General features: G+C 43.7%; 1 protein-coding gene and 1 long non-coding RNA gene across 8 annotated transcripts in view; both read right to left on the minus strand.

The window, feature by feature from the left end:
- LOC307205073 overlaps window positions 1-20,662 on the minus strand; it is a 448,154-nt gene that overhangs the window by 50,124 nt on the left and 377,368 nt on the right. The window lies entirely within an intron of this gene.
- Window positions 1-20,662, minus strand: part of SETD1B (SET domain containing 1B, histone lysine methyltransferase) — a 69,000-nt gene that overhangs the window by 20,142 nt on the left and 28,196 nt on the right. For all 6 annotated transcript variants that reach the window (XM_079956301.1, XM_079956297.1, XM_079956298.1 and 3 more), the window contains 4 exons: window positions 17,414-18,589; window positions 3,349-4,116; window positions 2,165-2,338; window positions 1,329-1,416 (listed from right to left, as the gene is read on the minus strand). In XM_079956301.1, the coding sequence (XP_079812427.1) occupies window positions 1,329-1,416; window positions 2,165-2,338; window positions 3,349-4,116; window positions 17,414-18,589 (2,206 nt within the window). The remainder of the gene's footprint in view (window positions 1-1,328; window positions 1,417-2,164; window positions 2,339-3,348; window positions 4,117-17,413; window positions 18,590-20,662) is intronic.

Raw genomic sequence — 20,662 nt, forward strand, 5'->3', positions numbered from 1 at the left:
CTGAGTTCTCTCTCTAGAAGAAAGAAGGCAACCATGGAAGGAGGCTTTGCTAGCACTACAGCAGTGTCCTCAAGTCTAGCATTTTGGCCTTTCCTTAGGAGTCTTAGGGTCCGGTTAAATCTCGTGAAGGTTAGTTATAGGAGGATAAAGGGACTCACTCCAAAGGCTTCACAGAAGAGGTGGTTTTTGAGGGATGGATCTGAAGGAAGAGAATGCCTGTGGCGGATGGAAACATTTGGTTCTTCTGTGCACATGGGATCTCTGGACATGCACCCTATGCAAGGATTTATCTTTCAAGGCACCATTTCTGACACATTGAAAAATAGGGGAAGAAATGTCCATCCCTCAAAAATCACCTGAATGTTTGGGAACCTCAGAGCTTTTAATCCAATACATTCAATATGATAAAATGTTTTCAGTGCATTAGTGGCACGATCCAGTCCATGTGAAAAGTGCTAAAAATTAACCACTGGTTACATCTAGGGGCAAGTAAGCCTGTGCTTATTGCTGCCACCAAGGTCCATGGGACTGCAAAGCTTAACTTGGCTGGTTGCACCCTATGAGTTTAGGAAAAAGATGTTGAGAGTGGGCCTTGCTTGTTAGCTGCAATCTGGCTTCCTTAAATCTTTCAAGAAGATGGTATGCAATCTAGGAAGTACACCAAAACTTTATCCCGGTCAATAGGGCTTAAATGCACAGCAAAGGAAGGAACTCCCAGTTTCTCTTCCTAGTTAGGATACTGAACTCCAGTCAGGCTATGTCCTTCCAAAGCTGGCAAGAAATTGGTGCTTGAATACTGAACAACTGTGGGTGCTCAGATTAATGAAGTGCACTATGTCAAGATGACTACTACTTAATTAATTATATTAGTCATATAATTAATTATATGACTACTAATTAATTATATTATTATTATTATTATTATTAGCCTTCTCCAAAGAGCTCTGGGAGGGCAAAGCATTTAATGACAAATAACAAGAACTGTGGGGTGTGTGTCTTTCATTTCATACTGAAATAGCATTAAACCAGTTATAACACTGAACAGCTTGTTCTTTCCATGATACAAAAATATTTTTACCGTGATTTTAGACATTACTTAACGCAACAGTGCCCATCTTAACTGAAACACTGAACACAGAGTCTTATCTGTGTTACAGATTGGTCCCAAATATGACATTAAATTGCAAAAATTAGGACAAGGAGAATGTGGAACTCTTAGTTTTGCATAGAGTGTCCAGATTGAGAGACAAATCACCAGCGTGAAGATTAGAGGATTCAGCAGTGTGAAACCCTTACTGTGTTTTGGAGGAAAATATGGCTTCACAAACCTTCATCTTCATCTTCTACTGAAGTAGAGGGACGGATTCTCTTCTGGTCTCCAGCTGAGGCAGCTTCAGGTGGCTCCTTTCTCTTCACCTGCAGAAAGGAAAGAATTAACCAATTTTGGGAGATGTACTTGTTTTTAGATTTACAAGTGCTCCCACTTCATAGCATACAAGAACCTTACTCCCCAAAAATGACTACATGGGAGTGCCTACGTTTGCTTTCCTTTTTATTTTTGTGAAAACATTTTGACTTCAGTTTGTAATTTAAAGGGCAACAGAACAATTAGACCAGTGTGAAAATCAAGAGGCACTGCCATTGAACCCAGTTCAATCATCTAAATACACAGAAGGACAAACATGTGAATTAGGAAAGCTGGAATAAGACGGAAACCTTACAGTCTTATCACCTCTTTTATTAAATCTGTTAAAGGATTTCTGATGTATGATAAAATAAAGGTGATGTTCTTCCTTACAGATCTCCAACCACTTTCCATGTTTGCGTGCTTTCTCTAAACAACACTCTCCTCCCTAACTTTTCCCCATCCTTCAAGTCTTCCAGTGTGCTCTCTAAAACTCACATGGGGATAGAGGCAACTGTTAATCCTTCTGCACCACCATAAATCAGCCAGTAATAGCATTGGTGGTGGTGTGAAGAGCCAATACTGGGTTATTAATCATTTCTGTAAGGTTAGAGAGGTAAAAGTACAGGCAGTTTATTGGGCAAAAAGTGTGCAACAGCGGAGACATTAAAACTGTGACTCAATTTTAACATTATTTACAGTACTATAGGAAAGCAGGGTTCATATTATGAATAACTAGATATTGAAGACTGCTCTTACCTTGAAAGATGGCAACCGGATGGCCCCGCGTAACCCAATGCCCAAGCCAATCCCCTCGTAACCCAGACCTTCTCCTTTGTTCCAGTTCTCCAGAAGACAAGATGTAATGCGGTCCTTTGGTTTTGGCTTCTCCTCATCTTTATGTTCTCCAGATTTTACTGGAGTAAGTGATGCCTATGCAAGACAAACAGGATTAAAAAAGAGGACACTGACACACTGGTGCAAACCCTAAAAATTGAGTGCTTGAACAAAGCAGTAGCATCTACTCATACAAAAGCTCTAATTTCCCTGAACAAGTACAGACTTAAGGTGCTCAAATCCATCAATAGCACTTATGGAACATCTCTGCTTGACTTCCATTGGAAAAGTTCAGCCTGAACAAATTCTAGGGAGGAGGCAAACGTCAAAAACATCAGAAGGATGTGCCTACTTTCCCTACTGCAGAGTGTCCATCGATTAAACTGCAAACTCTCCACCTTGCCCGGCAGAAAACAGCCTTAATTTGGCATGATCCTTTTGTGGTTCAAAAACCATGTAGGTTTTCTCATGTAGGCTGTAGTCTAATATCCACTATGGGTTTTAGGAATCTGCGAAGGTCAGGCAGTGCTAAGTACACTTTTGCCATTTGTAAAGACATGGACATACTCTAAGCCAGGCACAGGCAAACTCGGCCCTCCAGATGTTTTGGGACTACAGCTCCCATCATCCGTAGCTAACAGGACCAGTGGGAATTGTAGTCTCAAAATATCTGGAGGGCCAAGATTGCCTATGCCTGCTCTAAGCCATGTCTGAAGTCACACAGAAATCACACACAAACATACACAGAGAGCTGCCTCAAATGGAGTCATGCATCTAGCTCCATACTGCCTACTCCAAACACAGCTGACTCTCTAGTCTAGGGTTTCAGATAAAAGACTTTCACCTCCCCTACACTAGAGATCCCTTTAAAACAACAACAATAACCTTGAGTTATAAGGAATCAGACCTGTGCTCTTATACATGCATGCATGCACTAAGCTTTATTATGACAGGTGTATGCCTTGCCATACACCTGTCATGTTACTTGTTTTATGTATGTCGAAGCCTGAACTGGGGGAAACATAGAAAGATGCAAAGAGGCAGGTGGTGCAAACTGTCTGTCACTGAAAAGCCATTGGAAAAGAGGGGTGAGATTTGATGGTTACCTTTGCCAGACGCTCTTTCTTGTCCCACCAGTCATCAAATGCCCTGAAGGCAACCACCTCCACCATCTTCCGGTTTAAATCCCTCTTCATTATTGCTTTAAGTTCCTTCACAATCACCAAGAGGACACCATCCACAGTGGCCTTATGCGGATCTTCCTTCTTGGGCTGGTAACCCGGAGGGGGAACCGAGGGGTCAAACTTGGGCAAAGGGGGCCACTGCTGTCCGCGGTTGATAGCTGCTCCCATGGAAAAGTGTCGGTAAGGAGGAAGGTTGACAAACTGCATCCGGTTCCCCATGAATGGGGGGTACTGGTAAGTGTTCTGCCCTTGCATCAAGCGGCTCAGCATTTGGGTTTGCATTTGAAAAGACATTGACATGCCTCCCCATTGGTTGCCCAAGACACTGATCATATCTACCTGCATGAGGGGAAACATCCCAGGATGGAACGGAGGAAGTGGAGGCAAGATATGAGGGGGTGGAACCCCAGGAGGCGCTGGGAGGGGGGGAGGCGGGACAGTGACTGCGGGGTGAGTTGGGGGAGGCGGGGGAGGAAGAGGCGGAGGAGGGGGCATTGGGAAGACCGGCTGGGGTGGGGGTGGGGGAGGCAGGGGAGGAAAACCATGGGGAGGCATAGGAATTGAGGGAGCCATCACAGCTGAGTTGCCAACAGAAGTATTCACCACAATGTTTTTGGCACATTCTGTGCTTGGAGATTGGTTCATTTCATCATCGGAGATCTCCATGTCTTCCCCTGAAGACTGATGACACTGTGAGGAAAAGAGAAACATATTCTGCTTAATCTAGCATTACATTCCCATTAGCAAGACAAGTAAATAAAAATCGGGGAGTTATGTGCATCCAAGGTGACTTAATATTTTTGGGGGAGACACGTAAACAAAACATGTAAAATCACATCCTCTGAGGTGCTCCAACTGTCAGGGCTATTTGTATATTAAAACCTGAAGAACTTTACCACAAGGGCATCTTAATACTATTTGGACCTTTCCCCCTAACTATGAGAACCCCCAGTTCAAAATGTAGCACTAAAAGCAATCCAGAAATCTAATCAGGTTTTCATCAAGTATCCGCTGATCAATTTACTACCACCAGAGGGCAGTTGCTTCCAAAAAGCAAAGTTTACAGAAACAAATGTGCTCTTTACCAGCCTGTGGCTAAATGAAAAAGAACATGGATTTAAATCAGCAACGGACAGCATATAATCACAAGAAACTCTCCTGTAACCCTTACCTATTCTTGATTCTGCTTAGGAACAACTCAGGAGTCGTAGGAAGGTGAGAGAATATAAAACTGAATATGGAAAGAAGAGCTGTCAATGGAAGTTTCATCTTGGATGGAGAAGTCCCAAGATTTTGCCCAATTTTGCCCGAGGCTACCTAACAAGTTCAGGTTAAGAGATGCTCTCACTCAACTTCAGTTTGTCCCCCACAACAATGGAGAAACCACCCTTTGCTGTTTCTTGCAGCAGTAGTCTATCACAGGCATGGCCAAACTTGGCCCTCCAGATGTTTTGTGACTACAACTCCCATCCTTCCTAGCTGACAGGACCAGTGGTCAGGGATGATGGGAATTGTAGCCCCAAAAGATCTGGAGGGCCAAGTTTGGCCAGGCCTGGTCTATCATGTCAGAGCAAAGTGCAATGAAGTTGGCATATCAGCTTGAAGATTAAAATGATAAAATAGCAGTAAGAGAGGAGAAAAGTCACATTTGCAAAAAAAAGGTGGGTTGCGCGTGTTTGTTGCTCAGTTCAACAAGCCCTTTAGTGAACATGCTGCAAACACTACTAGAAAGGGCCTGTCCCTGGAGCAAGCACATGGCGCACAGAGCCCCACTGCCTCACAGGTGAGTGGGGCTGAGAGACTTCAAAGAAGTGTGACTGGCCCAAGGTCACCCAGCAGCTGCATGTGGAGGAGCGGAGTGGGGCTAAGTGACTGTCAGCATCCCTTCCAACTCTACAACTCTATGATTCTGTGAATATAGGGACTGGAGCAATCATCCCTATTTGCCCCCTCCAGGGATGGCTCCTGGTGGGAAGAAACGCTCCGTCCATCTCTGCTGGAAAGTGGAACTTGAGGATAACTTGAATATAGGAAAAGAAAAAGCCTGGATAACATGCTCTGATACACAGAGTGTGAGTCAATAAACAGGCAAAAGGCACAACTTCCTGACTTATTTTACTTATGCTATACTCTAGATTGGTTCATCTTTGCCTCTCTCTCCCTCACAAAAAGTTGTGTCTTTTTTTGGCAAGATCATAATGTACCAGGTGACGCCCAGTGCAAAACTGCTGGCCTTGGTCTATGAGAATGCAACCCTTCCCATATAACGAATGGCAGCCAAAGTCCACCCCAGCTCAAAGTACCTTGGGGCATGGGAAGTGCACAGGAAATATTTTAACCAATATTTAAATATATGGGCATATTTGCCATTTGTTTTCTGAAATAGGAAATAGGAATCACAGATGGGTTGAAGGCAAGCTACCACCAAAACCTTATGAACTTTATGCAGAGGCAACATTGCAAAAGCCCCTTGTGCCACCAACAGCTTCATGGCTGGCAACTGACCTGCATCCATAGAGGGGACAAGTTTTGCAATCCAAAATTTATTTCAAGCAATACATTAGAAATATGATGGGGAAATGGGAGAAGAAACAGGAGTGGGGAAATATACAAAAAATCAAAAGAAAGCCAGCTGGAAGGAGGAGGCTGTCAATTAAGCAGAGTTCAATTAAAATAAAAATCAGAAGGATAAAAAGCTTGTTCAAGACAAGAGAAATCATGGAAAGAAAGAACAAATGCAGAAAGCAGGGTGTAGCCAGGGAGGAATTAAAACAGGGTCTAGGCAGAGAGCGAATGTAGAAGTAAAATGCTATGGCTTAGCTTTTTAAAATTGTTTTAACTGAAGATTAAACTTTCAGTTCATCAAGTCCTTTTAATGGATGTTACATTCAATGTGAGACACTAATGTTAATGACATTATTAGGTTAGGGGGAGAAGAGAGGTGGGGAAGAGAGAAGGGGGGATAGTAAATTTTTCATTATTTTACATAGTGTATGTGCCTAGTTTTGCCCCTGCAGAAAGGCCCCTGTAGTAGAGCATAACAGAGTGTTGGACTAGGACCTGGGAGACCAGGGTTCAAATCCCCACTCAGTCATAACTCACTGGGTGGCCTCTGGCCAGTCCCTGCCTCTCATCCTAACTTACCCCATCGGATTGTTGTGGGGATTAAATGAGGAGGGGGAGAACCATGTGACCACATTGAGCTCCTTGGGGAAAAGGTGGGCTATAAATGCTATCCATCAATCCTGGTCCACAGGTATCCAGTGAGCTTCAGTACAAGGTGGGAGGCCAGAATGCAGGCCTCCCTCAAAGTCTAACAAGTATCTCTGCAGCTTCCCCAAGCTGATGCCTTCCAGTTACACCAGAGCTCCCACTATCCCTGCCCACTGGGCCATGCTGCCCGAGCCTCATGAGAGTTGTAGTCCCAAACATGTGGACGGTGCCAGGTTGGGGAGGCCTGCATTACATTATCCAGATATCAAATATATTTTGGCATAGTACCAATTGGTGAATTATGGTGCTGGAGGAGACTCTTGAGAGTCCCGTGGACTGCAAGAAGATCAAACCTATCCATTCTTAAGGAAATCAGCCCTGAGTGCTCACTGGAAGGACAAATCCTGAAGCTGAGGCTCCAATACTTTGGCCACCTCATGAGAAGAGAAGACTCCCTGGAAAAGACCTGATGCTGTGAAAGATTGAGGGCATAAGGAGAAGGGGACGGCAGAGGACGAGATGGTTGGACAGTGTTCTTGAAGCTACCAACATGAGTTTGACTAAACTGCAGGAGGCAGTGGAAGACAGAAGTGCCTGGCGTGCTCTGGTCCATGGGGTCACGAAGAGTCGGACACGACTAAACGACTAAACAACAACCACCACCAATGTGAAGCATGCAGCAAGAAAACAAAGAAGACCAGCAGCTCCTTCCAGAGTAGATGTTGCATCGCATATCTGCTGTTTATTCTCCAAGAAGCAGCCAGACAGTGTGTCCCCTCCGTCTAGGGTTGTTTTCACCAGTGCTCTGAAGCACACCGGCCCCCTTGAGCCAAAGCAAATGGTTTGCAACTGCCACCTGCCATCTACCTACAGGGCTGGGCTGCTGCTGCTGCTGCACCCCAATCCAAATGCTTGTTAAAATACAATACTACACCTTGCTGGAAGGAAAGAAAACTGAACAACAAAAGGCCTCGTTTACAGTGCTTTATTAAACTCTCACGAGAGGAAATTTAAACTGAGCTTTCCAGACGCAGAGGGGTGGAGGGAGATATTCCCCTGAAAACTGCAACACACTCCCAAGACTACTGGCTTGTAAAGAAATGCCACCGCGCTGGTGTTTGTGCCGCACAATGTGGCAGGCTCAGGTGCAGCTTCCTCATTAGTCGTCGCCTCTTACCAAGAGAAATTGGTAAAAGGGGCAAGTGAGAAATTGGGGCCGGTGGGGCGGGGAGCAGGGAGAGAATCAGTTGATCACAGCGGGGAACTTGCAGAGAGAGCAAAGCCACTCACCTCTCTCAAAAGAGGGAATTTCCAAGGGATGCAAAATGCCCCTTGTTCATAAACAACAACTTTGTTTTGCACCAGAGGCTCAAGAAAGAGACAGACTTTTAAGACTGGCTTGTGGTCCATGCCCTTCTTACACCTGTTGTTCTGGAGAGGAGATATCTACACTCCTGGGGATGACAAAGCCCTTCTTGAGGGATAAAGAAGAGGGAGGTGCTCTAATTTTGGCCAAGGGCCATCCTCCTTTGCTCTAACATAACAGAATTAACTGGCACCTTGACAATGCTACGTGGATACCCAGGGACTGCACATAAAGACCAGAGAGCACGAATGGGGCATTCAGAGCAGCTAACCAAAGGAAATGCAAAAGCACCAGAATTGCCTTGCTGGGGCAGACCTTGTTTAACAAAGATGGCTCTGTCACATTCTGCGCCCCCCCTCCCAGGGAAGGAAGGCAACACCCCCCCCCAGCTGCTTGTCTCTCAGCAACTGGTCTTCAGAGGTACTCAGCACCTCTGTCGGTTTGCTCTTCCTCAAATCCGTTTTTTATTTTAAAAAACCTTCTAGGGGTTGCAACATTTCTTTTTAAGAAACTGAGACAAAGCATACACAGACCCTCCCATTGCTTCTGAAAGGGATCCAACAGGCTCCAAGTCAAAAGGGCAGAATTTTAAAATGAGTCGTCTCAACTTCCACCAGACATAGGCTTGCCATTCATCAGGAAAATTCCCGACACTTTCTGGTTTTCAGGTGTAAAAATGGGGGGGGGGGGAGTGACAAAATGTCATGGAAAACCTGGGTGTATGGCAACGAACAATTCTGGTGGTTTCCTTGAAAAAGCTCAGCAACTTTGTGGGTGTCAGGAAAAGCAGACAGCATTTCATTAAGTTCTGGAAAAGGATAGCAAGAAGACCAGCAATGAAGGCTTGCACATTTGCAAGATGATTTGCGACTCAGATTGTGAAGTCTGCAACACCACGATAACAAGACACTTAGGATGAACCCCCTTCAGATGAAGAAGTATCTCAAATTCTCAACCACAACAGCCTCTCAGCATTGCTGCTCTATTGAGCCATGAGAGCTGGGCAATAACTGCGCTTCTCTGCAAAAAACTGCCATGCCATTAACATAGGATGGGGCAAGGCAATATTTAGCATTTGGTCTCCTGCCACCCCATGTTTTCCTAATTTGGAACCGGGTGACTGAAAAAGAGGAAGCCTGCAACTTTAATACCATATCCCTGTTCAGATGCTGGAGGAGTGGAGCCTTGGTAATATTTGCCCCCGCTAAAAAAATCCCCACCACAATGATAATAATAACTATTCCTTCATTGTTGCTTCATTTTAAGCCATGGGTACTCAAGTGAAAAGAACACTCCGCTTCACATACTCTGGTTTCTCTGCAGATCGTATAAAAGAACACTCCGCTTAGCCATAAAACCAGTTTCCTCTTACTAGGTTTGCAAAAAATCCAAACAGACTTTAGGTTTGGAACCTATTCTGCGTTACAAGGCACAGACTCAGAATGATGTCATGATAAAAACAAGTATGCTCCTAAACATGTACAGAGTGTGGTTCTCTCACTACCACATTGTGGCCCATCATGCACCAGATATAAGGATGTCAAGGTCAGAGGATGCAGTTTCCAATGAGGTGTGAGCCACGGTGGTGTCAGACCGTCTCTTGTTAGAAACTGAGCCCCCACACCCAGCAAAATAAGATTTCTTGACACTTCTACATGGAAGCAAGTTTTATTGATTTCCATGGAACTTGTACTCCAGGGGTGACCTTGAGATCACATTCAAAAGCTCTGCTATCTGGATTCATAATAATCTGGGCTGAAAGTAGATGAATAGGATGGTCAATGTGTTTGTGACAAATTAATTTCTCAACATATGCTTAATATTATTTATAAAATGAATACATACATCCAAAACAACTAATTTAACCAAATGAACAAAAAAACCACAGCAAGAACAATTCCAGGGATCACTACCCTCAAACTTTCTTAGAATAATTTTTTTTAGAAAAGGCAGAAATGATATGTGCCAACACTGCTGCTTTCTAAGAAGGTACGGTAAGAAGACTTTGTGTAATATGCAAACTTTGAAAGCCTCAAAGTCTAATCCGGCACCTGAGAGTGAAAGAGGTACTCTTGCCTACAACCACAACTGGTTTTCTACACTTTCTACAGTTAATATGATAGAAGAGAGCCATCCTCCTGTCAGCTTCATTGCTGAGCAAGTTCTTCCCACTTTCCAATCCTGTAGCAACAATGAACAAACATGATCAAACCTACAGGCAGACTGTTTTCAGATAGCTGTAGACTAAAATCCCATACACAGTTACGATGAGAGCAAGTTCCACTGCATTCAATTGGTCTTACTTCTGAGTAGACATGCCTAGGATTTTGCTCCTGATTCTAAATCCCAGGTGGAGATCTATCATTTAATATCCAAAAGCTGCATAATGTCTCACATGGATTTTTATCAGTGTGGCATGCAATTTGTCAAATTTAGGAAAGTGCATAAGAAATTAGATGAAAGAGGAAAGGCATTTGGCTATGCAAATCTCTCAATCTCTTACAATGGGTGAACAGCTCTAATCTGTCCAATGGGAGATCCACTGAGGATGAAGCTGAACATGACTCTAAATTGTAGCAGAGGAGTGAAGGATCAGCGTGTTGCAATTACTATTGTGGCAGATGTAGCCTTGGAAGGCCAGGGTTCAAATCTATCTTCACACATTAATTGGACATCCTTGGCCAAGTCAACGGGACAGAGGCACACCTCACACGAGGGACCCATTTCAGGGCTCAGAGTCGCCCCCAGCTGGACAGAAAGCCTGTGGATTAGGTCTTGACCATTCTGGCTGACCTTGCAGTTATTTATATTACCACACTGATGAATTACTTGCTGCCTGAGAGTAATCCACCAGGGACTGTGGGCAAGCAGTGTCCAGGGTGAGATCCAGAAGTGGGTACAGCCAGAGCCTGCAGGGCAATGGTCCATTTATTGCAAAATAGCAGATGAATCATTTAATTTTCTGACAATACCTCCTTACTGGATCATAAGGTGTTACAGGCTGCTACATTTTAAGCCAGGGAGAGGAATATTTGACCCCACCCTTGATGTTGCTAGACTACAGCCACTGACCATGCTGCATGGGGCTGAAGGAGGACCACAGATTGTTCTAAGCAATTGTCAGAGGGAACACAGAACTAATAAAGATAACTGTATGGTTTGGGTCTGGGTAGAGATGGTCCTTAAGGTATTGGAGCCCGAAGCTGCATAAAGCTCAAACTTGGAACGATGCCTGGGAGCCAACTGGTAACCAATCCAGTCCAGCCAGCATTAGTGTTATAGGCTCAAGCTGTCTTGCCCAAGTGAGCAAACAGGCTACTGAATTCTGCTCCAGTTACAGTTTCCGAACAGTCTCAAATCTAGAGGTTACCAGAGCATAGACAACAGAAGCTAGACAATCCCCCTTCAGATAGAACCACAGCTGGACCACCAGCCAAAACTGATGAAAGGCACTCCGAGCCACAGAGGCCTCCAGGGACTGTCATGAATCCAAACGTACCCCAAATGTGCACATCTGTTCCTTCATGAGAAGTGCAACCCCATCCAGAACAGGAAAGCATCCACTAATAGTGCCTCAAGTCTTATCTGGATTAAGCCTCAGTTTATTGGCATACTGATGACTCCAAATCTACAGAAGATCCCAGCCAGTTTTATGCTGATGTTAAACACTGCGGAGTAGAAAAGTGAAACCCTACAACGATGTCTCCACAAGGCTGAACAACTTCCCTCCACCAACTTTCATGGTCACTCCAGAAGGACACCCTGGTATCGAAAGGAGTCAAGAGATCAAGGAGAACAGGGTCACACTCCCCATCTCTCTCCTAATCACCAAATTCTTGTCTGTTCTTGCCTTGCTTCTTCTTGCTAATAGAATGGACGTAAGACAACCCACTGCCTGAAGCCAATCCTGTAAAATTTTCACTAGGGGAGGGGTGGGCAAGAATCCCACTGTGGAAATTAAGTTTGTATGAGAAGGGCATTTCAAAAAGCACACATGAAGCTTTAATAGATAAAGATAGTCTATGCAGAAAGAGGAATCTATTACCAAAGAACTGAAACAACCGATTTCAGAGCAGAATTGCAGCAGCTGTTAAACAGCATGTAATGACACAACACTAAACAACAGGAGGCAAAGAGAGAATATCACATGCATTTGGAACTGCAAAGGGATAACAGGGAGGCAGAACACAGAGGGAGCTTCATCCAATATAGCTACACCAATTCCTTCCAATAATAGATGCAACTTAATGGGGAGCACTTCCAAGTACATCAAAATGTGTGAAGCAAGTTCACTGGCGATGTGGCAGACTTTTCCCATAGACTGTGGCAATGTCCATGCACACAAATATATGGCAATAATAATTTTAAGCAAAGTGAGAGATATAAGTGGATGAAAGAATGCATACGAACCTGCAAACTGAATTAGTATAATGTTTGAAAGGAAGAGCAGGAATAAAAATGGTGACATGGAATTCAGCCTTATTTGTAAACTGCTACAGAACCAGGAATTGTATTTAACCAGTAAGGCAGGAGGGCACCTGTACTGAATATGTACAACAGTTAAGATGCTGACAGAGAAAAAGTGGACCTTGCAACAAAATGTTGCAGTGCCATATGTTCCTGCTCCACTAAGCCAGCCATGCCCTCCAACAAGATACACCATTCCATTCTCCCTGTTTTCTTGCCACAACAGATTGTTCTGAGGCCACCGAGCAGACTCAGTCCTAACTTTTAGGGTCTCCCCCCCCCACAAAAAAATCTGTTGTATTTCTACACACCTTGTGACCCCCCATATTTGCCGATTCCTCATTCTTGTGTGTGACTAGTGCTATTTTGGCTACATAAGTAACGGCATCCACAGTCTATAAATAGAGGGCATTATTGCACACAAGAGGTCTGCTATTCTTTATATCAATTGTTATAATACCAATCATTTTGCATTACTTTTATTTATTTGAACTCTGTTTTTCCAAAACTATTTATTTCATACAATTATATATTCCTTGTTTAAAAAAATCATTGTTTTAAAAAAGAATAAAACAATAAAAACTGCACAAACAGTTAAAAACAGCTATCTGAAACATTCAAATAATAATTAAAATCCATTATAAGCAACTCCAATAAAAAGTACATTGGCTCCTGCAGACAAGAGGCGGGGCTATGGAGCTAACAAGTAGCATCCATGGGTGGGAAAACTCTGGCAGTTCACAGCTAAAGAAACCAACAGGAGCTCAAACGGCTTTGACATTGACTGATCCAGGAGGTGGTGTACTGAACTCTCACCACGCTGCCTGCCACTTGGTTTAGACCAAAAGGGCTCCCACACTTTGGGGCATTTGTCTCTGGTCTACTGAACCAGGGAGACAGGACCACACCAGTCCAGCATAAGGGCTGGCCACCCATATCCTATCATATTAATTTCCTAATTCCTTGCAAAAATAACCATCACTGCCAAAATTCAAAGCAAGGTAATATTCCGGGAGAGTTTCTGAAGTACAAATCTCATGTAGTTCACAGAGCAACTAGTACCAAGAACTACAGTGGTGCCCCGCAAGACGAATACCTCGCAAGACGAAAAACCCGCTAGACGAAAGGGTTTTCCATTTTGGAGGCACTTCGCAAAACGAATTTCCCTATGGGCTTGCTTCACAAGACGAAATGTCTTGCGAGTTTTTCCGACTTTTTTTCCCTCCCCCCCCCCTTTTTCTAAGCCACTAAGCCGCTTATCCGCTAAGCTGATAAGCCGCTAAAAGCCGCTAAGCCGCTAATAGCGCTAATCCGCTAAGCCGTCAATGGGCTTGCTTCGTCTTGCGAGGCACCACTGTACCATGTAAAAACAGATAAACAAGGAAGGACTCACCTCTGACGGAATCATGACTTTTTTAAAAAGGGTCATACCCACTTTTATGATCTGCTCAACAGATCATGCCACATACTTTAGCCAGCTTCCTTCCTGGAGACAACAAGAACTGGGCAATTCTTTGGGCAAACCAAACTGTGTTGGAGCAGGTCATCAAGGACAGCACATGGGGAAACCTGAGGATATTGAGCCCCTGCCATAAGGGAGCCTAGAATAACCTCCTATGTAATGGTTACCATTTTAAACAGAATCAGTAAGCTGTAATAGTGCAGAATGGATCATTTATTGTCTAGCCTAGCATTTTAGGGTTATTTAGTTAATCATTCCTTTCAGAATGGTTATTTCTCCTAATGTGCATATTCAAGATGGCTTAACACAGCTTAGTTTTATCTCAATATGTGACCACATAGCTCTACATAAAAAGGACAGTTACAATGGACTCCACAAGTGGCAATTTTAACACATTTGCCATTGTGACTGGATTTACTAACACAGAATAAAACATGCTCCCACTTTCATGTATTCCCACTTTTCCTTCCTTTGTCGTTGGTTCCTTTGTTGTTGTGACCCCCTCCTTTGGCAATCCTCACAGAACTCTAGCCCAATGGTTGCCATTAATTTGATTTGAACTGATGTTATAATGAAATGATCTTAGAATGTTGTATTATTTTACTGTTGTTAGCTGCTTGGAGCCCGGCTTCGGCTAGGGAGGGCGGGATATAAATAAAATATTGTTGTTATTATTATTATTATTATTATTATTATTATTATTATTATTTTCCTACATACTGAATCTCTGTGCTTCCCTCTCTTAACCTTAGTTACTACAGCATCCATTTGACCAAAAGACACTTGTGGCCTGATCCAGTGCATGTTTATTCAGAGGCAAGTCTCAATGAGTTTGATTGAACTTACTGCCAGGTAAGTATGTACTGGACTGCAGCCTCCAGTGATGCTATTTCAGGGATCAATAACAGGAATTTTGAGATGCATACAAAGAAAGGATCATAAAGAAAGTCCACTACATTGTCTACTTCCAGAGCTGAATGTAGAGCCTCTTTGCCTTCTTGGGAGCCAGGTTAGAATCCAACTCTTAAAAAAATAAACCAGGTGGTCAGTTGTAGAAAAGCCCCTTGACTTCTAGCACAACAGTCTCCTTAACTGCTGTAACAATCAGGGCCAACCCAGGGCATTTTGACACCTGAAGCGAACCACAATATGGTACCCCTGTGGATTCTGCTGCCTGAGGCTGTCACCTCACCTTGCTTCATGTGTGGGCTGGCCCTGGAAGCAATACTGTACATAGCTTATGGAAAGTGTGTGTGTGTGTGTGTGTGTGTGTGTGTGTGAGAGAGAGAGAGAGAGAGAGAGAGAGGGAGGTGTGGAATAGGCCGTTGGCCCTAGATACGGTAAGTATATATTCTGATCATCTATTGGCAGCAAATCTCATTGAGTGGCCCAAAAAATGACACCCTCTCTGCCTGTCAGACAGCGCAACCTCAGCCTCTTGTTGCAAGGATAAACGAAATTAATAATAGAATGCAGGCACTGAGAAGAAAACCTGGTGACTTTGATTTATCTTCCCACCCTTCGTTCCAGGGAGGTCTTGGAGTCAGCACACAGGAAGGTGCCTTACACCAAATCACACAACTGGTCCATTTTGCTTAATATTGCCCAAACCATCAGGCAAGGGACATTCCCAGTCTGATCTGCAGATACCAGGGATTGAACCTGGGACCTTCTGCGTGCACAGCAAATGCCTGGCCATTGGGCTGCAGCCCCTCCCCATTCAGAATATGCCTATGAATGCCAGTTGTTGGGGGAACATGAGCAGAAGAGTTCCTATCTGGCTGGCCACTGTGAACTGGGATGCAGGACTAGAAGGGTCATTGGCCCAATCCGGCTGCAGGATGCTTCTTGTGGCAATGTTCCAGTTCAGAATCAAAGCTCTGAAAAGCTACAAAAACTGCTATCCACAGAAAAACTGCAGCATACATTTCCTCTTTTATGTGAATTATGATGAAGACAACGCAGATTGTGGAATCTCCTTTTTAAAAAACAGGAGAAAGAAATCTCCTTTTGGATGGAAAGCTGGGGACACTGAAAGTGCCTACTCTCTTTCCTGCCATCCTCTATCCCTGTTTCCCTCCTCTTGCTGAGGAATTCTCTGAAAGCCTGGCTATGAACAACAGCCTCACAATAGGCTGAAACATGAGCCTCTGCTTTCCCAGCCTCTTCATAGGCTAAAGCTTGGCACTCCTCTCCATCTCATTTGCAAGCTGGAAAAGCAACAGCTCATATTTCTACAGGGGTAATACATCATTATTTCAGATTCAGTCCCACCAGAAAGGGGAGGGCAGATGACACAACAAAAAGCAAACTATTAAACTGGAATCTGCAATCACTTAAAAAGGGAGAGCTCACTAACTGTTTTTATTTCACTTTTTATATGATTTTGCATTCTTGTGTTACAAAGACAGCATCATTTTCAAGACAACCCTCATTACAAGCTGGCAACTTTGGAACTATACTTGACAATCTGATAACAAAGTTCAAGAAAACACTATGAGTGTTCTTTTAACTCGTGTGCAACTGTACTCATTCTATGTGCCTATTTTATAGTTTTGTTTGTCATCTTTTAAGTTTTATCTGTTGTAATTGTTCTCAGTTTTATACACATTTTTAAATGAATTTTTAAAAAGACCAATTGCTCATATTTAATTATGGAGCAGCAAAGGTCATAAGCCCCTGTAGAATGACTGAGAGACTCAAGGAGAAGGCACAAACAGCAACATGTTTGAAAAGATACTGCAGTGAGGAAGAGTGCATTTCATGAGATCCAACTCTGAAGCAGATGCACAACTGAATCCTATGCATGACAGCTTAGAAGGAAACTACTTTAATATGTCACAAGTTTAGCAGATAACAGACAATATTACAAATCCAGGGAGCCTAAAAACATTTACAACTTGACAGACCAAATGCTTGTTGAAATAAGGTGGTGGCTTCCAAGTGACAATAGCACAACCTGGCTAAAAATTGTTTCCCATGGGAGGTTTAACAGCAGCATGGAAAAGAGACAGCGGCAGGTCCCTTCTTGTCCCAGCAGTCAACCCAGCTGATGTGGAGAGGGAATTTTCAACACAAGGCCTCGGATCATGCACCACACCTTGTCTGGAATACTCCTAACCAATTCCAATACAAAGGAATCACATCCATGCAGGGCTAAGTCTCCCATCTTACAAATTAAGCACATCTTGTTTTATAAGTTAAACACTTTATAGCACATGGGTGTTCACCACAGATGTACACAGGCAACTCCTGGCCACCGTGCACTTCAGCAGGACATGCATAAGTCTGCCCAGCCCCTGCGCAGTGCGGAAAACGGCACACGCGTGCCCATCGTGCACAAGTGGGTCAGAGCCTGTACGCATACTACACACAATTCTTGGGCTGAGAATTGGAGGTTGCACCTGTTTAAAATCAGAAATGCAAAGCTCTCCACACCGCTTACACATATGTAAGTAAGGCTTATCTGAACCACTTACCTCTTCCATTTTTTCTGGAGTTGGACTATCGTTATCAGGCAACATTTCTTTAGGTTCAGAGGACTCTGTTTTGGAAGTCCTACTCAGCTGGTCAAGGGGAGTCAGGCTAGCATCAGGCATTCCTTTTGAATTCTGAGAGAGAGAAGTTATTCCAAGTATTGGCTCCTCATCGTCAGAATCCGGCAATGGTGTTGGACTAATGTCCTCCAAGCCTGTGCTGGAAGGACGCGAGGAAGGGGTTTGTGCTCTGTAGTTGGGCTGAGAGTTGGAACCAAATGTTGCAATTGGAGAAAGCTGGGAGGAGGAGGAGGAGATGGGGCTACCTTCCATTCTAATCTCATTGTCCGAGTCATGCTCATTGAGAAAATATAGCTTTGTTCTCTGCTCTTTTAAGAGCATCTCAATTCTTGAGTCCAAACTGTTGTGCTGAATTTCAGACTCTGTGGTTGGGGTGCCTGGGGTCTCGCTCCTTTCTGGAGTCTGTGTGAAGGGTACCACAGGTGGTTCATTGAGACTGTTGGGCTCAGGTGGGGCTGGGGGCTCCTCAGGTTTGTCCTTCACAGGAACAAAGTCAACAGTGGCAGCGGCGCTACTTTCAACTGCCATCTCCGTTGGTGTTGGTGGCGGCCGACGGTACTCAGCATCCCTAGAAGTTTGGGGAAACTGCGGCTCTTCAGGCTGGGGAAACGTTGTGGGTGCCTGGTAGGGGGAGAAAGCGGACTTGAAAGTCGAAGAACCTGTGTGGCTCAAAGGAGGAGTATGGGAAAATTGCACAGCCTCTTGAGGGTGGGATTTGAATGCACTGAACTGATGTTCTGACCCTCGGAAAACACCAGCTGAATTATGAACGTAATGGTGGCCTGGGCGTCTGTTATAAGCATCTGTAAATTTTGTTTCGTGTCTTCTGGGTTTATACCCAGAGTCCTGACTAAAGTGGTACGCAGGTGTTGTCTGACGACTAGAGTACGCAGAATCTTGGGAAAATGGAGTCCCCAGGCGTGGGGTAAGAGGGGTTCCTTGGGACTGAGGAGTGAATTGGCTGTAAGAGTTTGGGGTATCTTGTCGACAACTGGAAAAGGCGGTATCATGGGAAAATGGGGTACCACTGTTTGGGGTAGCTGATGATCCCACAGAAGAAGCACTGTTGTCTTTTAATTGTTTCAGAGTTTCAGCCAGCTGCAAAAAAGGAAAACAGAAAAATATGCATACATTTCTGAAGTGCCATTGGAAACATTAAGACTTGAGCAGGGGGCCTAGCTATGCACACACCCAAGGAACACTTAAGGAGCCACTTGACAAGCATACATATAAACACTGCTGCTGCAAGATGATCAAGAGTGGCAGGCATCAGTACTAGCCCTACACTGGACAAAGGTTCCTGAAACCATCCTTTCATCTAATCTACCAGGTGTTGTTTTCTAACCTCTAGTGCATGTTTGTTTGGGGTGGGCTGGGGTTAATGAAATGTACCAACTATAAGAGAATTTGGCTGAGTTGTAAAAAAAACAAAAAAAAAAAAACAAACAAACCCAGAATCTTTGAACAAAAACATACCGGGGCAGCTGGAATTTTTCCAGCTATTGATTTTTTAAGAACCACATGCATAACCAACTGATCACTGTCAATTAATAGTTTCTTTGAAGTCCTCTTCAATTATTGTAAATAGACCATTTCCAAGTTCTGAAGTTCACAGAAAAATAAAATGAAAGGTTCAAGAACTATGACGACAGTAAGCCTAATACATATTCGACCAGGCAGTATCTGTAAAAAATAAATGACTCTATCCCCATCTTTCATGAACGGCCATGGAATTGATCTTTAATAATAATAATAATAATTTATGATTTGTACCCCGCCCATCTGGCTGGCTTTCCCCAGCCACTCTGGGCAGCTTCCATAGAAACCAAAAATACAGTAAAATATCAGAGATTAAAAACTTCCCTGAACAGGGCTGCCTTAAGATGTCTTGAAGTTAACATGGCAACAGTAAATCCATAGCCAATAAGATCAAACACTAAAAAGGAATCAGGACATCAAGTAACCGTGGGACTCAGCAGAAAGGACTTGACATTGTTAGCCCACTGTTATTCTCAGATGAAGAAACAAATGCCTATGATTAGACCATCTGCTTAAGTGGTTGTTGCAAGCGGTGGAAGGCGAGAACTCCCTGCAATCCCTGTGTAAATAAACCCAGTGTGTGGTGGCTGATGCAGATAAATCTGAGGGGGAGTAAAGAGAAATGAACACTAGCGACTGATAAGGGAAGAACACAAAGTGAGGGAGTGCGGCATGGCTGAAGGATCAGATGCCCACAATATAAACAGCGACAGGCTGGCACATGGCTGGCTGATCGGCATCACAGGGCACCTGCCAAGGCTCACAGCGCAGCCTCCAGCTGCCTTCCCCTGCCTGCTGCGTAGACAGGGCTCAAAGAATGCAAGCAGGCAGTGGTGCCAGGGTCAAGAAGGGAGTCCCAACCCCTAGCAGCCCATTCAGAAAATCTTCTGAGTCATAATTTGTAGGATCAGGAATGAGCACTGTGCCCAACATACTCCGCCTGTACCCTCACAGGCAGGGCTTAATTTTGGTACCACTTGATTTAATAATGCCAAGATTTGTCATTATGTCCAAACCAAAAACAACCAGTATTAAAGCACTGTTAACAATCCTGTAGTTTGGAGGGCTCACTCAAGTTTGTGGGTTTGGATGTAATGGTGAACAATGGACAAAGTAATAAATTATGATCCCTACACAAGAGAAAGGGAGAAGGGAATACTGGTCAGAGGATTGTCTGAATGCAACCTTTAATTTGTGACATTACTCAGGACTGTAGAAGAAATGCCATTCCCATGTCAAGAAACAAACAAACGTGAACATTCCCTAAGTTCACTTGATGGATTTCAATGAAAGGCAGAACCTTGCTCAACAGAGGGAGCTCAGTGCCACAAGCTGTAGATCTATTATGGTGCAATCATTACAGCTTTCTTATTCAAACATCCAAAAGAAATGTTAAGGGAAACAAAAGTGATAATGAAAATGAAGAAACCAAAAGCAAGCAGATTTCTTTTATTTTACATTTGCCTGATGAAAATAAAGGTTATGAAATTTAAGTATTCAGAGTAAACAGACTAAGCAAATGACAGAAAATGTCAGCAGAGAAGCACTTACAATTTTGGGCAAAATACACTTTACTGAACTAGGAAGTAGGTTCCTAAATAAAAGTAACTAGAAATTAATGGATATTTCAAG

Source organism: Podarcis cretensis (genome assembly GCF_951804945.1).
Source record: "Podarcis cretensis genome assembly, chromosome: 16".
Classification (NCBI taxonomy): Eukaryota; Metazoa; Chordata; class Lepidosauria; order Squamata; family Lacertidae; genus Podarcis; species Podarcis cretensis.